At 39.4% G+C, this 18816-nt stretch overlaps 2 protein-coding genes across 6 annotated transcripts in view; both read left to right on the top strand.

The window, feature by feature from the left end:
• LOC137794993 (zinc finger protein 638-like) overlaps positions 1–752 on the top strand; it is a 44526-nt gene extending 43774 nt beyond the window's left edge. For all 5 annotated transcript variants that reach the window (XM_068592194.1, XM_068592196.1, XM_068592198.1 and 2 more), the window contains one exon: positions 463–752. In XM_068592194.1, coding sequence (XP_068448295.1) covers positions 463–519 — 57 coding nt within the window. In that variant the 3' untranslated portion in view covers positions 520–752. The remainder of the gene's footprint in view (positions 1–462) is intronic.
• A 6874-nt stretch (positions 753–7626) lies between these two features.
• On the top strand, positions 7627–17295 carry LOC137794953 (E3 ubiquitin-protein ligase TRIM21-like). Its single transcript, XM_068592121.1, has 10 exons — positions 7627–8135; positions 10022–10202; positions 10419–10514; positions 12223–12312; positions 12462–12605; positions 13881–14028; positions 14726–14770; positions 14892–14918; positions 15026–15201; positions 16927–17295. The coding sequence occupies exons 1-10, from the start codon at positions 7627–7629 to the stop codon at positions 17293–17295; spliced, it is 1785 nt and encodes a 594-aa protein (XP_068448222.1).
• Positions 17296–18816: the final 1521 nt, after the last annotated feature.

Raw genomic sequence — 18816 nt, forward strand, 5'->3', positions numbered from 1 at the left:
TATATGTACATATATATATATCTATATATATGTACATATATATATATCTATATATATGTACATACATATATATCTATATATATATATAATTTAGGTTTTATGGTTTTAAATTGTAGTCAATGGTGATCTTTAATCATAACATCTTCTCTGCTCCTGAGGTTGTTGTACAAGTCAATTTGTGTCATTCCACCCATGCAGGAAATTTGAGGAATACTTTTATGTAAGCATAAACTTGTTGTGACTAAAGCTAATTTGGAGTCGGGACACCGGAGAAAAACAGTTCGTCAGTGAAATCACAATCATGAGGAGTCAAATAGTTTCTCTTCAAATGGGGCATTCAACTGTCCTCACTCTTTGGGCACTTATTGTAATACGGCTTTCAAAATGTTTAGACGTGTGTTTGGTTACAAAGAGGCAAAAATATTCCTGTCTAATCCAGTTTCCTTGTTCATTCTCTTCTAGAAATACTTGAAGACGACGAACCCAGCGAATGTGTTGGCCAACCCTGACTCCACCTGAATGTTGCTATGAACGTCTCGACGGAATTCACCATTCCCCTCCTGTTGTATTGTCTCTTCATTTCTCACTAAGGGTCCAGATTCTCATATTGATGTAGATTAGAATATGTGCTATAGATTTTTTATGTACAAATTAAGAGAGAATAGTAGAAACTGTGAACAGTGGAAGATGGCTGGCTGTTAGGACAATAAACATGGTAATAAATGGACAATAAATGGTCTTTTTTCACTCAATCACAGTGTTTGTGGTGTATGCTCCAAGCTCTGACAGGAAAACATGAAGAGGCTTAAAAGCAGTTTTAACCCCAGAGTTTCTGCACAATATAAGAGATCCCTCATCATGTTTTCTTTTTCTGACGATACTAATAGATGATCATTGATGATCCATATTGGCAGATTTAGATCCCTTTGTTGTTTGAGGAAAGTGCGTTCCTCCAATTAATGTGACCCAAGAAGTCTGACGTCATAGACAACAAAGGATTTTGCTGGTTTTCAAGGCTGCAGACTATTTTCAACCCCTCTAAAGTCTATGATCCATAAACATTGTGAAATGTGATGTGAATGAGATAACACATCTTACGTGATCAATCAATAGACAAAATGGGGTTGAAACAGGTGTTAGGAAAGGAAAGGGGTCATTATTGATCTCTATTCATGTTGTTGTGAACATCAACAAAAGAGATGTGGCACAACTGTGTCTGTAAAGGTGTGTGTGTCTGTGTATACGCACACAGTATACCAATAATGGTAGTTTGTATTTGAAGTTCATATTAATATAAATAATCTTCATTTGTATTGGCACCTTTCATACAAGAAATGCAGCTTTAAGGAAATGTGCTTCACATGAAAATAGAGCTGACAGTAAAAACAGGGATAGATTGCCATATTTAATGGAACATAAAACTAAAGTATAGTTTAAAAATAATTAGTGACAGGTCTTTATCATTAAAGACATAGTCATTAAAGACTAAATAGAGAGATACATTTTTTTAACTTTATTTTAAAAGTATTAGCTATAGTGTCTTCCATTGGGGTATAATTGACAAAGGCTGTATGCACCATTTTATTGGGATTGATTTGACTGTAATTTACCATTTTATAATGTTGTACTTCATATCATGATATATACATGTTTCTATAGTAGTGTTAAAGCCCTTTGAGTGACTGAAAGACTAGAAAAGATTTATATCCATTAACCACTGACCATTTATTTATACAGCATTATTCATACACATGGACAATTCAAAGTGCTTTGTCTGGAAGAAGATAAAATAATCATCCAAGAATACACTACTACTACTGCCACACTTTGGGAAATGTTTATTTTATATTACATGCTGTAAACATAATAAAGCAAATGCAAGAGAGGAACTAGACTGTACAGTTTAAGGGAGATTTCAGTCCCTTTAAGGTTATTTCTTACACACTGTCACACAAAGGCCTAGGAAGAGATGTAAAGGTATAAGTGAAAACACCTGATCCCTCATTCCATCAGTATGGAGAGGAAAAGAGGAAGTGCAGAAGATTTAAAATCAATCCTATTTATTATTTAAACACTTATTTGCCACATGGTTTCCTTTTAAAAACAATAAAATCAGTATTTGCCATGTTTCACATGTTAGTTATGCACGAGTCATGTCATGTATGGCCTTATCTAGTAGGTAAACAACCAGACTGTGCTGCAGAGGTATGGGAAAGAAAAAAGCATACCAGCACAGCTGCACCTGTCGAGCAGGTTGGATTGGATACACTTTGAGAAGAGGAGGGGTCAACGGCACAATGGGAGAAGGAAGTAAGTCAAAAGAAAGGAATGTGACAAATGGTGAGCAGACACTGAAGAAAGGCTGCAGTGAGAGAAAAAGCTGAGAGAGACTTACTGTTTACCACTGACTTCTCTTTATAAATTCTTTCTTTCATCACAGCAGGTAAGCTCTCACTACAGCAGAAACACAGTGGAATCCTCTCTGCACTATGATGTTCTCTTTTTTATTGTCTGGATTGCATCTAATCCAAGCTAATGCACTTAAACAGAGTCGGTAGAACATTTGCAATAACCCCCCTCCAAAGAATTAATTGTTATCTGAATGTAACTTCTGTATGTGAGATAACAGACAACAGGTACAGTAAGTGAGTGCTGCTGGTACACCAAGCTCCAATTGACACATGAACAACATGTTAAAAGGTTCACATTAACCACAGTGTTTATGTGTCCAACTGACTGTCATTTTTGGTGTTAGAAGTAAGGATTGTAAGTGTGTGCAAGAAGGTGGATAAGTGGAGATTTAAAGTATACCTGTTGTTCCCACTTTCTTTGGACAAAAGCATCAGCCATGCAAAGCAAACAGAATGCCAGACAATGTAGGTGTGGGTAGCAGGCAACGTTATCAATAGCAATCGGGAGCCTGTTTATATTGTAGCTTTACAGTTTTACTATGCAATACTTGACTCATGATGACATTGTATTACCTCAAATTACACCTGAGACGTGAGAACAAAAAGAAACAAGTTTAAATATGTGTCTTTAGATTTGGCAAGCCCTGGATTAGCGCCTTATACCTCTAATCACCAACTCAGATTCATATTCAATTGAGTAAGAACAGGGACTCAATATGAACGTAACCACACCTTTGAATGACAGCAGCTATAGACTGAAAACACTATAAACACTGCATTCAGATGCAGAAAATGTAGAGGTCCTCATCGGACTCTAGGTAAAACTGCCTGCAGGTATTTCTTAAAACGTATTTCTTAAAACTGCAGGTATTTCTCAAAATGTTACCTTTGTAAAATGTGCAAATGTTCCATAGAATTCCAACTCATTTATATTCGATAGTTTCAGATTTCTGGACAAACCTAACCTGATAATCTGACTTTCTTTCTCTTTACTCTGTTCATGTTAGCCTATTTGTGGTTGGGAGATAAACCAGTAAGAAATGATGTGTCCATCATCGTATGTTATCTTTTAGACAACATGGAAACTGTGGTGGAAAATGAGATTTAAGAGTTGTGCAATTTATACAGCCGCACTGCTCTCATTCACTCTTGTGGCCAATTCACTCTTGCTATTTGTCATGAATGTAGCTTGGTGTCTATGTAGGAACATGACACCCACATTCATGATCCTGCCTCGATAATCATGCCTCTCTAAATGGTTGATTGTTTCCCCAAATGGCAGATCTGGAGCAACAGACTTATTTTGAAAAACTTTAAGTCTGTTTGTGTGTCAATATTTGCCAACAGATGAGTCATGTAAAAGGGAATTCATTGGAAAATAAATGGAATGATAAATGGTAAGGATAAAAGTGTAAGACCTTACTTTCTGGTGACGATAATGCTGATCAGATAAGAGAACCAGTACGAAAGAAATGTTGATCTGCTGGGGAGTGTATGTGTGTGTGCGCGCGTGCGTGCGCACTTTCTACAAACATCCAGCAAACAATCATTAAGCCCGACGCATAATTAAACTAATCTACCAATTAAACTATTAACCAAGTGTATCCATGACTCAGCATTTAGCTGCTAAATAAACAGCTGATTATGCAGACACTGCAGCTGAAACCAACATGACAAATGACAAGTGTCCAAGAAGTCAGGCTCGACCTTCAGAGGACCGTCAGTTTGATCCCCGGCTCCACTCGTTTATGTCGATGTATGAACATCGACATAAACGAGTGAAGCTGGGGATGAACATATATATTCATGTTTGTTTGTTTTTTAAAAAGCTACAATATTATTCAAAAGGCAAGACACTTAATTCCACTTTGCATGGTATCCCCTCCCATAAATGTGTGAATAATGTCATGTTGAGTTAAAATGCTTAGAGTGGTCAGAAGACTACAAGTATTTACCATTTTATATAACCACGAAAATGAATAATTGAAAGGAAAACAGCTCTGAAGTTAAGTACAAAACACTGATGATGATGCTCCGTCAGAGCCGTAATGTCGCAAACACACGTCACAAACAGGTCACACGGACACGTTACACTTCACATGTCACACAGACGCGTCGCAAACACGCGTCCCAAACACGTATCGCGAAAATGCGTCTCAAACACGCGTGGCAAATACACGTTGCGTGGACACGTCACGTACACATCACAAACACACATCACTGACAAACGTCACGCACACACGTCACAACAAACGTCAAGGACACACGTCACGAAAACATGTCACGTCACAAACACACATCACAAACACTACGAACACGACACAGACACGTTGCAAACACGCGTTGCAAACACACATTGCAAACAAACGTCGCAAACACACGTCACGAACACGTCACAAACACATCATGAACATGTCACTTTCACGTCACAAATCAAAAGAATACATCCAACACTTTGTAGTTTGTTTTATGTTTAACTAAAAAAAGAGACACTATTTTGAATTTGTACTACTACATATTTATCATACAATACTGAACTCCAACTAAACCAACTGGAGATCCCTGTTTAGCCTTCAGTGTGTGAAGTGATCATGCCTGACAGTCCACAAAAATAGAACATTTAGCAGATCCAAGGATGGATAATATTCTAAACTTTCCTAAGCCCTGTTTGGTCAAATTGAAAGTGAACAAACAACTAAAATTGTTCCACTGTTCATTCATAGTGTTTTTTTTTTATGATACCATTCATGTTTTTACTATACCCTTATCATGGATAATAACTTGGTATGGATGTGGGGAAGGCAGTGCTTTAGACAGCACGGCATTAGTCACAATATGAGCACTTCAAAAACTCAAAACATGTACATTATTAAGAGTATTCAGGACATGTTAAAAAATGCAATTTCTCACTGCTTTGATCAAGCTAAACTAGCTCTATTTTACCAGGGAGTAGGAAAACATCTCAGAGATGGACCTCTCAAAATCTGGACAAAGGAAAACAAAACATATGTTATGTTAAACATATGTTATGTGCTCACGTTAAATTACTTTCCTCTTTCAGCTGCAGGGGAAGCTGAGTAAACTGACTTTCCTTCATTTGATAAATCCTCTGCTTTCTCTGCACTGATGTGAATTTTGCTGAAATCTTCTGTGCTCTATATTTGGCCAGCTGAGTGATTGATTGTGTAATCATGTTAGAAAAATTCATTCAACAACTTGAAGTAAAATCATTAAAACAGGAACATTTATTTGTTGCAAGGAAGGAGCACAGTCAGAAGTCAGAACGTGATAGACAAATTACATATCCAAGTCTGCTCAATGATCTCTCAAAGAACCACCTCTTAAATACACATCATGACCCACTAACAGAAACCCTCATGACGTCTAATCGGGAACCTCCCTTTCCCCCCCACCCCTCATCCTAGAGAGTGGTTTGCAAGAAATGGTCGCGGCTGGTGGATTTTTTTTTGGGGTAGGGCCAGCCAATCAATTTCAGCAAACATCCCCATATGATTCAATGCAAAAAGAGGTGTCATGTATTACTTGGCAGTTAAATATGTAACATTTATTCCAACACTTATTCCTCCCCGGCAGAGAGAGAAGTACAGCAAACACATCATCCACAGCCCCGTGCAGCGGCGAGGTCCGGGCACGGGTTCTCTAGGTTCCGGCGTGCCACCTTCGGCCCGAGCCTTTCCAAGCCGACTTAGAGCCGTCACGGCGCACGACAGTGGAGGAAATGCACCCAGCAAGAGCCAGCACAGCAAGGAAAGAGCACAACCCATAGTGTCAACAAAAATACATGTTGTCCAAATCTCTCAACAAAACCGCCACACTGACCCTGCACAGACATGACATGCAGCACAGCTGCGCCGGCAGCAACTTCTCCCCGCGCCAAGGAGAGGCCGCAGGTAGAAGGACAAGCACCCCAGATGCAGCAGTAACTACAGCGCTGTGGCTGGTTTATGATTAAATACAACTGTAAATGTAAAAAACAGTAACATAATCAGCATTTCGCTCACCAGACGCACATAAACCTCTGTGGGTAAGCGGTCATCAGTAAATCCTGACATTCTAGCTTCTAGGTTTTGACCGGCTCCTCACCTGGAGTTTCTCCGCCCAAGTTCTTCTCTCAAAGAGATTTGATCTCGTTAGGGTTGAGTCTTCTTGCAAGAGTAGCGCTCGTGCTGAGACGCTCCATTGTCTTCTCATGAAAATTTCGCTGCGAGAGAAGAGAAGCGGGCAAGAACATACAGAAGTGAACGGGACACAAGCCCTAAGACACAGGAGCGCGCTCCTGGGCAAGATGAGAATAGCCCCCCCGGAAGTCTGTTTTACAGCGCTGATTAGATGAATTTTGCGTCACTCATTTATTTCTTTAATCTGTGATTGGCTAAACTGCGTATTAGACTCGTCTTCTTTGGGCAGAATCGATCGAGCCCCACGACGTGCACTAGCATCAGAGACGTGCATTTGAGCAGCTGAGCGGTGCTCTTGCAGCAGAGACATGCATGAGCAGAGGAGAGAAGCAGGAAAAGCAGATATTTGGCGCAGATATCCTATTTTACAAATATTACTGGGTTTATTCCATAGCTCAACAACACAAATAGTGACAATTTGTAGAATATATTAATATAATTATATTTGTTATGATTAATATATATTTTTTAATAAACTTTTTTTTTTTTTGCGGGGCGGCTAAAGGTGGGTGAGGCTAAGCCCTGTTGCCCTCTATGGGCCGGCCGCCACCATATGATAACAAAGGAACTGCACGTTCTTTCAGACAGAAACCTACAGGTTCCCCAGTCTCATTGCAATCAGGAGACATGCTGAGTTTGTGTGTAAGATTAAACAGAGACATTCAATAAGAAGCCTGAATATGTGAAACAGTGACTGATTAAGAGTGAATACGTTTTTATTCCAACAAATCAGCTATGCAGATTGTTAGGGTAAGGCTTTTTGCAAGGCTTTTTCATTTGAGTAAATCTGGTTCCACATTGTTTCACATAAGAACCTGTTTGAGTATTTTTTTCAGTAATAAGTAAAGAACATGTTCTTTAATGCATCCTCATATGCATTCTGATACACAATCAGAACACAACAATTAGCAGGTCAAGATCGTACGTCTGTCATTATGGTTTATTATAATGGTAATTATTTAAATATTTTTACTTATGGCAACACTTTCACTCATACAGCTTCACATCTGATGACTATGGCGCTGCCTGCAGCCTTTCTCTCTGAAGACCAGTTCACCTGTTCGATCTGTCTTGATGTGTTCAACAACCCAGTCTCAACACCATGCGGCCACAGCTTCTGCCAGGCCTGCATCTGTTCCTACTGGGACGGAGGAGGAAGCGACAAGTTCTACCAGTGTCCCCTCTGCAAAGAGTCCTTCCGCAAGCGACCACAGCTCCAAATCAACCGAACCCTGAAGGAAATCACTGAACAGTTCAAGCAGATGGCCAATACTGAAGTGCCAATGGATGGAAGAGGTGGAAAAAGTGGGGAGGATCCAAATTCACCGCCGCACCATCATGACCACCCGGCCCTGTCTTCACTCCAAAGGCCAGGGGAGATGCTGGAGACCATCTTTGCTGAAATGATGACTTGTTTTCAGGTGCCAACTCCTGGGTTTTCTGCCTCCTGCCCTAAGGAACCTCAACCCCAAAGCCCAAACAGTGAGCACCTCGACCCGCCTCCACCCTACTCATCTCTCCGCAGGTGACAAACTACATACTTTGGACTATGCTAAAATTAGTTTGATGCTTTACAGAAAAGGTTATTACTAAAATAGTAGAGGATGGTGAGTAATTGTGGCATAATAGTACTTTTTTTTATTTTAAACTAACACATTGATGGTATGATGCCACCTGCTGAGACAAAGAAAACTAGAATATAGAAGCAAGATTTTAAGGCAGAATTTAAGGATCATTTCTTGTCATTATGCAGCACAGGGATACATAACATAATTCAGCTTTAGCCAATTGGTAACATACAGAAAAAAAACATGACAAACAAAACAAAATCAGTTGTATATTCCTGTAGTGTATTTTAAGAATTAGCGACATAAGGACTATAAACAACAGCAACAAAAAATATGTTCTGTTCAGATAATATGGCCGACATCTTCAGATACAAAATTCCTCTTGTCCCTCCTGAGTCCTGCTCTCTGTCCTGCTGTCCGCCCATCAAGTGCAGCTTGATCCTGGTGAACGATTGATGCAGGTCTCTGTGAAGATGTGGGCTTAACGGTCACCGACCTGCCGCTGCTTTAATCCATCTTATTTTTCTGCTACCAGAAAGCCAAGTGCATGCTGTGCAGTACAGTGGTCTCAGGTCCTAGCTTGGTCAGCTTAGCTTCCACTTTGACTGTCATTCCTATCCTCCCCGGGGTACTTTGGTGACGTTTGGTCCGCAAGGTTTGGCTGGTTGGTTGGTGATCATCTCAAAGTCCACTGCACTTGATCATGTTTCCTTTTCAGATGTCGATGAATGTATTCTTTCATCACATCTTGAATAAACAGACTAAATGAAGAATGTATCATGTCCATGCTACCGGCAGCAATTGCCCATTTTCCAATTAAAAAAATTACTTGGATGATATGGTAATTTGCAACATTTGTTCTAAGGGTGGTGTGACAGGTCATGAAATCAACAAAACACATAAAACAAATGGTTTCTTAACTTAAACACCAATTTAATCTAAGGCAATAAATATCCAACCATATCAATCTTGCGCCACATGTATTTTTCAGATAGAGTCTATTGTAACAAACCTTGCATTGCTTTGAGAATTACTCATAACTCTTTGCTATTATTACTCAGGTAAAACACTATGATGTATTTACTATTATTTATTTGCATGTACAGAACAGTAAAATAACAGCAATATTGTACAAGATTATACAGAGATACATGTTAACATCCCTTTTATTGTTTAACAATAATGGACAGTGCTTTTTATTAAAGGCACTGTTTTATCCTGCTTGCTTTTTATTGTTGTAAATAAAACATCCAGTGTTGTCTTTCCAAAAAGCTGTCTTATTAGTATATGGCATCTTGGCCATCTACTAGTAAGAAGTATTAGTATATGGCCTGTCGTCTCTCAGAAGATCACTCAATCTCTGAGCGGCCTGTCGTCTCTCACAAGAGAGACGACAGGGCAACGAAGGGATAGTAGTCGATCGGAGACAGAAATCCAGACAATAACGAGCTGTTTCTATGCTTCCCAAAGCGGCTTTTAAGGAATGGTTCATGAATTTAAGATAGATCTTAGCAATGTGTCTACTGCGCTTCGACAATAGTTGGTAGATGAAGCATTATGTTGTTAGATCTTTCTCATTTAGCGTATAGCTTTCTAATTTTATTCAATTCAATTTATTTTGTTTAGCCCAAAATCACAAATTACAAGGACTTTACATCTGTACACATACATCCTTGTCCCATGGGAGCATGGTTTTCATGCTATTTGTTACCCTGGTTACAGAAAATGGAAATTATGGTTGGACTCTGGCTCAGGCATGTGATTAAAGTTAAATAGTAAAATTATTCAAATTCAGTAGTTACTTATTCAATTTTTACATCTCCTTTCTAATATTATGACACAGGTACACTCTGAGCGGTCACAGTGACTCCTCCCCCAATCTGCCTCTGTGCCCCATCCACCTGAGAGGTCTTGAGTTCTTCTGTCGTACTGATAACACCTGCATCTGTTGCATCTGTGTGGAGACAGGAGAGCACCGAGGACACCACGTCAACCCTGTCAAGAGAGAGTGGCACATCAAGAAGGTCAGTTAGGGAGCGTTGTCTAGTTTGGGACAGTTTCATTGAGGTTATATTAAAGATTAAAACATTTGTGACTTTGGCAACACCTAATTGAATCCAAAAACAGTTTGTGTCCAAAGCAATTGTACGAGCGTACTGTAGGTTCATCTAATGTAAAATATGTGACAAGGCTGGTTATTTGTCATAGACGGTTAACACCTGTGTTTCTCTCTTCTCAAGTCCCAGTTAGGTGTTACAGAACTGGAGCTGAATAAGCTCATCTATGTGAGGGAGAGGAAAGTGGTGGAAATACATAACTCCTTAAGAGCAATACAGGTGAGTTTCCAGTCTGCACCCGGGTGGATCCTTTTTCAGGGTTAGTTTTGTTTTGAGAATGTGGACACATTTCACAATTAGCGATCCCAGGGATTTAGGATGTTTCTTTAAGGATATTTCACATTTTCTCATAGTGAAATATTAAAATTACTGAAATAAATAACTGTAATTTGCACTAAATTGTCCATCCTGACAACTGGAGAAGAGATCACTCAATCAGATCAGATATATTTAAAGAAACAGATAATGTTTTTGGTCCACATTTATGTAGTCTGAGAGGTGGACAAGTGCTGCTGGATCAGACTGGCGAAAGCATCTTTTAAAAACCATAGACCTTAATGGGGGTCTGTACCTCTTTTTTCCTGTGTTCATGTAGTGCAAGTAGTCGTATGAACCCCAAATGAATTCTAATACTTGTATACTTGAAAATGTATATTAAAAAAAACACTTTCATAACATATTTTAAATTGGTTTTGGAGAGGTCCCAGACTTGTTCAGACTATGTGTTTCAGGCCCTTACCAACAAGCCATATACTAATAAGACAGCTTTTTGGAAAGATTAGGACCTAAAGAATCAAAATATGCAAAGACAGTAACAATAAAACAAAGTATAGAGGTATTGCTAACGATGTTTGATGTTGTCGGTTCAAAAATGGAAAAAATACGTTTTTATGGCAAATGCATGCTTCAGCGCTTGCTTTATGACGTGTTTTTAGAAAGTGGCAGTACACGAAAAAACTGGAAGCGGCCGACTTGTTATTTTTCAGGTACTAATACGGAGTTTATATGGATTTGTATTGTTTGGTTAGACTCCTGCAAGCCTGTACGGTTACTGAGATGTGTTTGTTAGTGAAATCCGACTTTGTAATGCTGTGTTCACACCGAACGCGGCGCAAATTTTCATGTCGCGTTCGGTGTGAACATAGCATAAAGGGTACTTAATTAAGGATTTTGTGAAACGGCCGCCGCAGCAAGCTGACAGAGCTGACGTAGCGTCGACAGAGTTTACGTAAGTACTTAAACTTAACGGTTACTTTAATTGTATATTACACCAGATGTCACATTCGGTGAGATGTGGGCCTACTTTATGTTTCTGTTAAAACCTTTTGAGAGTTTAAACCAAACAAACTATCAATTTTTACCAGCTTGTATTTATTCTAGCACATAATTTAAAAGGGATCTGACTTTGGCTTCCCCAAGTGGTCGTATCCAAAAGGTCACTGTGACAGATGGGAGAGGAGGCTTTGATTGCTCTGAATGCACAGATAAAGCAATTTATTTGCAATTTATTCCACAACAAACTATATTTCATGCAATTGGTTAATATTTTAGAGGTTTTATGCATTTTTACTTGAGAGAAAGAGAGCAACAACCTTCAATGGAATCCTGTATAATACTCATTGTAGCTCATTGTTATAATTTCAGATGTGTTATAATCCGATCCCACGGATTTAAAATGCTTCTCTAAGGATATTTCACATTTTCTCAAATTTAAATCTTAAAATGATTGAAATAAATAGTATCAGATTGGGACCTATGGATCAGAATCTGTATTCAACATGTTCTGTAATTCTGTAACAGCATTCTCTATAGTTTACAGTCAATATCCCCCCACAGTTTGCTCATAAGCTTAAAGAATTATGATTTGACGAACTTCCAATGGGTATTTTAAACATCTCACATCTATTGCTGTTCATTGTTTTGTCAGGCTGCTGCTGAGAGAGAGACAGATGGAACTGTGTGTGAGTTTTCCAAGCTGATCAGCAATTTAGAGCGCTGCCAAGCTGACGTATTGGAGGTAAATAGCACCAATAATGGAGAGAATCTCTAAACAAAAACTTGTCTTTTCTGTTTTCACTGAAATAAAAGTAGGCAAGTCCTTTGATTATTAACTGAGGAGTATTTTGAGGTATATTAACTAAGCTCCATGGCATCTGTTACCCCCAGGTGGTAGAGAAGACTCAGCGTGTGGCTGAGCACAGAGCTCAGGATCTTCTGAGGGAGCTGGAGGAGGAGATCGCTGAGCTCAAAAAGAGGAGTTCATCACTGAGCCAGCTGAATCTGTCTGAAGACTACATATCATGTCTCAGGGTAGCAATAAATAACAAGATAACTAAAAAAAAAATACAGTGAACAAATAAGCAGGTGTCCACTACTTAGCATACAATAATTATTCCACTACTTAATTTAAGATTCAGTCATTAAATCCAGAAAGTTCTTGACTATTGGAAACAGGAAAGTTCTGTAGTTCCCTCCAATAAAATTCAGATTAAGGTCCGATGTTTTTAGGACCTTTATTTGCATTTTAATGGAGGGAACCAAATAATAGTTTTGGTTCCCTGACTGCGGTTCCTGCTTACTCACAAGACACTGTTCCCATATATTACTATAATAGCCAGAATATAAGACAAGCCAGGTTATTGCTGTTGGAAAATGACATTTTAAATTTACCAACATCAGTCCAACGACAAGATTGTCTGGATCCTTGAACCCTTTTCCTTGTAGAAGTGAAATATTTCCATAGCATAATGTCAGTCACATTCGAGTGAAGCTATTCCAGCTATGTTTTGATTTGTAGCCAATTCCTTATTATGTTTACTTAACAAATATATCTACTCACATGTTGTGGAAGTGGTCAGACTGCTTTATTAGTTGAGTTGTTATGGTTTCATAAACGATAACAACGCAACGAATAAATACCAACTAGACTTTCTTTTAAGTAGCATTATGTCTCAAGTGTAAGAGGAGTAACAACATTATATAAGAATTATAATGTCAACATTGACTTTTAGCTTCCCAGAGAACACAAACAGCAGTCTCGTAGGTGACAGTCCTGTGTTTGTTTGACCCATAAACCATCCCTCCCATTTGCCCTCAGTGGACTTTCCCTCTTGTTATGCCCTTTATTGTACTATAACGGTCACTTGATAAACTATATTACTTGCTCTGACTGAATGAAAAAATGTTGACCTTCAGCACGTTTGCAGAAACGTAAAGATTTCCGGACAAAATTCCTGAAATATTTAATAAAATAAAATAAAAATTATTATCGTTTTCAGTTTTGTAGACCTTCCATACTAATCGGTGTTACCTTCCTGTAATATCCCCTCTCAAAAACCTGTATCCTCTGTTATGGTTTGTATTAGACCACTTTATGTTTTCCAAGAAAAAACATCAATGGTTTCACTCTTTACTCACTGTTATCAGGTCCCAACAAATGTCTGCCTACTGGCTCCCAAATGTGTTACATGAAGGACTCAGTGAATTATCCTAGATAGAGGGATTTGGAGACCATTAACCAATGATGATGTATTTATTTAAACCTGTTGAAGCCAGATCTGTTTTTTACATTTCTTCCCTCTGCAGAGGTTTCCTGCCCTGTCCACCCCTCCACAAGTTAAGAACTGGTCCGGTGTCTCTGTACGGTCTGAGCTGACCTCAAGGGTGATTCTCAGCACTGTCAAACAAATGATGGCGCGCTTTGGAGATGAGATGCAAAAACTGCCCAAAGCCTGTAAGTCTTCATTCAGACCAAGAGTAGCCAAGTAAAGATGTTGCATATAAGGGAACCATCTTAAAACTAAACCAGCAATTACAACGCCTAAGACCATGGATGGATTCTCCTTCATTTTTTACTGTTAAGTTTAGAAGGGGCTACACAGTTATGTAGTAGCTAGCACTGATGCCTCACAGCAAGAGGGTCTGTGGTTTGGATCCTGGTCTGGGCAGGGTTCAGATACTGGTCTGGCAGGTCCTTCTGTGTGGAGTTTGCATGTTCTCCCCGTTGCAGCGTGGGTTCTCTCTGACAGTCCAAAGACATGCTACATAGGTTAATTGGACTCTACATTGCCCGTAAGTGTGAATTTGAGCGTGAATGGTTGTCTGTCTATATGTCTGCCCTGTGATGAACTGGTGACTTGTCCAAGGTGTACCCTGCCTTCACCCATTGACAGCTGGGATTGGCTCCAGCGCCCCGCGACCCTAATGAGGATAAGCGGTTCAGATAATGGATGGATGGAAGCTTAGAACCAAATGGATTCAACTGTACCATAGAAGTACCTTCATATTTGCATGTCCTTAATAAAAAAAGATGTATTTTAGTTTTAAAATGTCTCATTCTGGTTCAGAGCTTTGATTATACACATTCAAGGCTGAATTGTTCAAGATCCATATAGCAGTGTAAAATATATGTTCTTTTACGTAATCTGCAGGCCAGCAATCCCTGTTGAACCAGTCTGTACCCAGGCACAACCCAAGTAAGATTCTGATGAGCTAACAGCACAAAATGTTGTGGAGAACCAGTTGATTATTCAATGAATCAATTCAAAAGTGTCAAAATAAATAATAAAGTAAATATATATTCCCTTTTCTTTGCAGAGATAAGGAGGGTACAAGAATATGCAGGTCAGGGTTAAAAAATAATTTCAGGTTTTATGTCACTTAACTCAGTTGTCAGATAGTGTTATTTTGGTAGTTTAATTACCAACCATCAATCTCTCTCAATCCGTCAGATGACATCACTTTAGACACAGTCACAGCCCACCAACGTCTCATCATCTCAGCAGATGGGAAGCAGGTGCACTGTGGAGAACGCAATCAGTCGGTACCAAACAACCCTGAGCGCTTCGACCGGGTGGTGTGTGTGCTCGCCCACCAGGGCTTCAACTCAGGACGGCATTACTGGGAGGTAAGTGGGACACAATGTGAAGCTGTGGCCAGTCAACCAACAGGAGGTGCCGACCCTATCAGTCACAAAGCTTAATAATTGAATTTTTTAATATACTTTATTGATGGTATGCACAATATGAAACAAGGATCAGAGAAGTATTTTACATTTTTGTGTATGTGTTTTCTTTCTTGCACTAGGAAGAAAATTACAGGGAAGTAAAGCAGACAAATAAAAGTAAAGTACAAAATAAGATGAAAGAATAATAAAAGTAAAAAAATAAAAAATAAAATAATGAATCCTCAAGACAAAGATTATATACTTAAGCCAGGCAGACTAAGAAGACTTCCAAGCAAGAAGTATTCTGTGACGTGCCAGAAGAGCAGTAAAGGCCATGAGATCATTTCCTTTGGTACTATATAGGATGGGATTGGCAGGGATTCCAAAGATTGCCAGAAAGGGGCCCTAAAACTAAACCTTCTCAGTACACCCACGCACCTATTCACTGTCAGGTTCACATTTAACTCACTTTTCCATTTGATTTTGATTGTAGAAAAGGTATCCATTGTAGTTATGATCTGGTTGTAAACTTTAGAGATCAGCCCCTTTTTGAGTTGGATCCAGTAGGCTTTCCCAAAGTGTTTTGAAATGGGGGGTCAGGGTATGACGGGAAAGCTAACCTGAAAGTATCTGATATAGTATCTGATTTGATAGGTCCAAGTCACATCTTTTACAGTCCTTTTTTCTTGTAAGAACACTCACCGTCACTACAGACGGTGAGAATAAATGCTTTTAACTAATTGGGCCCAGGACAAAGCTTAATTTTGAATCTGCAAGCTATTTATAAAATGCTTTTTTTTCTTCAATAATTTAATGAAAATAGTTCTACTTGATACAATTAATATAGTTTTTTGGTGAACTATTCCTTTAATTAATTAATTATTAACACATGTATGAACTGGATCAATTAATTAGTTTTCACTAAGGACCTTAAAGGGCAATATACACTCTTGCAACTACAACTGCGGCTGGCCACGCAGTTGGATCGATGGGCTCGTTTTGGTTTATAGTTCCTGTCCCTTTTCTATACGCCATAACAGTAGGTGGCGCAACGACCGTTTAGAGTCGACCTGCACACCGACGTTCACCGATATCTCCCTCCAGGAATGGAGGATGGGACTACGCAAGGGGCACATGCGTGTCTTGCGTGATGCGTCTCTCCGTAAAACCCCAGTATAAATGATCCTATGTAATATATACGTGCAGGGACATTACATTTTGTGGTTATTTTTTTCAATGATTTGACTTCTAATGCTGTTGAATATCAGCATAATGTCTTAACAATTATATAAACGAATTAAAATGTGTAGTAAAATTGTAAAATGTTATTAAAATAGTCAAAGGGAGGAAATGCCATCAATCCAGCTGATGTCCATATTTAAACAGGTTGTGTGTCTGTAGCATATCCAGGACAGCTCATCTAATCTACTTGCCACGTGGTGGGTGTATTCCGTGTGTTTTGCAAATTTGATGCAATTTTGACACGTTGAGAAATGTCTCAACATTTAATATGACAAATTTTTTTTGTCATATTAAAGGTAATATGACAAAAAAATTTGAACAAACAAGCACACAGCACTTTGTGTAGCAGTAGGGGTAGAGCTTCATTTCAATTTCTCACTGACCTCACTCTGAAGGAGAATCCGCGCTCCCTGCAGTAAGCTGTACCTCACTGCTCTCTTCTAGGTGGAGGTGGGAGGAAAGACTGACTGGGACCTGGGAGTGGCAAGTCGGTCCGTCAATCGAAAGGGAAAAATCACCGTAAGCCCCGCCCATGGCTACTGGTTCCTCAGCCTGCGGGATCAAGCCGAGTACGCCTTCCGAACAGAACCCTCGACCAACCTGGCAGTCAGCCTCAGACCGTCCCGGATTGGAGTCTATGTGGACTATGATAAGGGACTGGTGTCCTTCTACAACGTGGAGGCCAGATTGCTCATCTATACATTTGCAGATAAATTTTCTGACACCATCCATGCTTTCTTCAGCCCCTGTACCAATAAATCAGGACGGAATGAGGCTCCACTGATCATTTGTCCTGTTGCAAAGACAGATTAAAATTAGCCAACATGTTAAGGACATCTTTACTAAGGAGCCTCCGCATTTGTCCATGTAAGTTGGAAGAAGACTGAGATGCACAAACATACATCTGGAACAGATATGGTCACACCTGCGTTTCTTCCTTCATTGAGCAGTGGTTCCCGACCTTTTTCTTCTTTCTGTAAAGTCCAAGAGGCTCTGTTGCTAAATGTTGCAGTTGTACAGATATTGCAATCATGATGGGATTGCAATCATGATGGGATTGGTGGAAATTGGTTGGTACTATCTTAAATAAGCACGTCATATTTAGTTTTACAAGAAGAAAAACTGATTCAAGATTTAATTTGAAAATATGAAGAAATTGATTTCCCACCCATCAGCCACTTATCTGGGGTCGGGTCGCTGTTACAGCAGGCCCAGCTGGCCGACTAAGGCTTCCCTCTCAACCGCAACATTTTCATAGTTGCGGGTGAGAGTAATTCTGGGGACCCCGAGGCGTTTCAAGGCCAGCCGGGAGATATAATCCCTCCAGCGTGTCCTGGGTCTTCCTCGGGGCCTCCTACCAGTTGAACATGCCTGAGAAACCTCTAATGGGTTTAGATGCTCGAACCACCTCAGCTGACTCCTTTCAACACAAAGAGCAGTGGCTCCACTCCAAGTTCCCTTATTATGTTCAAGCTCCTTACCCTATCGCTAAGGCTGAGCTCGGCCACCCTACGGATGAAACTAATTTCGGCCGCTTGTATCCGAGACCTCGTTCTTTCGGTCACAACCCAGAGTTCGTGACCATGGAACGTAGACCGATCAGTAAATGGAGAGCTTCGCCTTCCGGCTTAGCTCCGATGAACCGGTGCGGCACCTGTTTTACTGCTGATCCGGCTGTCGAACTCCTGCTCCATCCTACCCTTACTCGTGAACAAGACCCAGAGATAATCCTTCCCTTAGGGTAGGAAATTGATTTGTTTGCATATATTCTTTAATCGGTGCATAATCTAATGGGGAACGTCATCTAAAAGGGTGAACATGTCGTCTCAAAATCAAGGTGGTTTTCTATCATTTATTAAACCGACAATTAAGTGACATGTTTTATCGATTTTTATTATTATATTTAATACAAGTAAAGATCAACTGATCAACTTTATAATTAATGATGAATTTTGAGCAGATCATCGTTTGAATGTTGCATCAAAGATGACTTTCCTGTAATTTTTACAATTCTCTGATTGTAATTTTTTTTATTTTTTAATGTGATTATTTTACCATTATTACCATATTTTGCTTGGGTCCCGTCCACACTGTGCCACTACACTGATATTTCTGAAATTTTAATCCAACTTTTAAAAACGATGTTGAAACATAAGCAAACTGCTTTGGATAGCCCTATACGATTGGGACACCAGGTCGGGGATCAGTTGATTCCTGATTAATTTAAAAAAAAGTCTAATAGTTTTTGCCATTATGTCTTTTAAAAACACATTTTCCCCTATTTTATAGTGTGTGCTTGAAATGCCCATCCCTATAGGAGCCAATGGAGTAGAT

The sequence above is a fragment of the Clinocottus analis genome, unplaced genomic scaffold, assembly GCF_023055335.1.
Source record: "Clinocottus analis isolate CAN_PGR_092001 unplaced genomic scaffold, fCliAna1.0.p SCAF_26, whole genome shotgun sequence".
NCBI lineage: Eukaryota > Metazoa > Chordata > Actinopteri > Perciformes > Cottidae > Clinocottus > Clinocottus analis.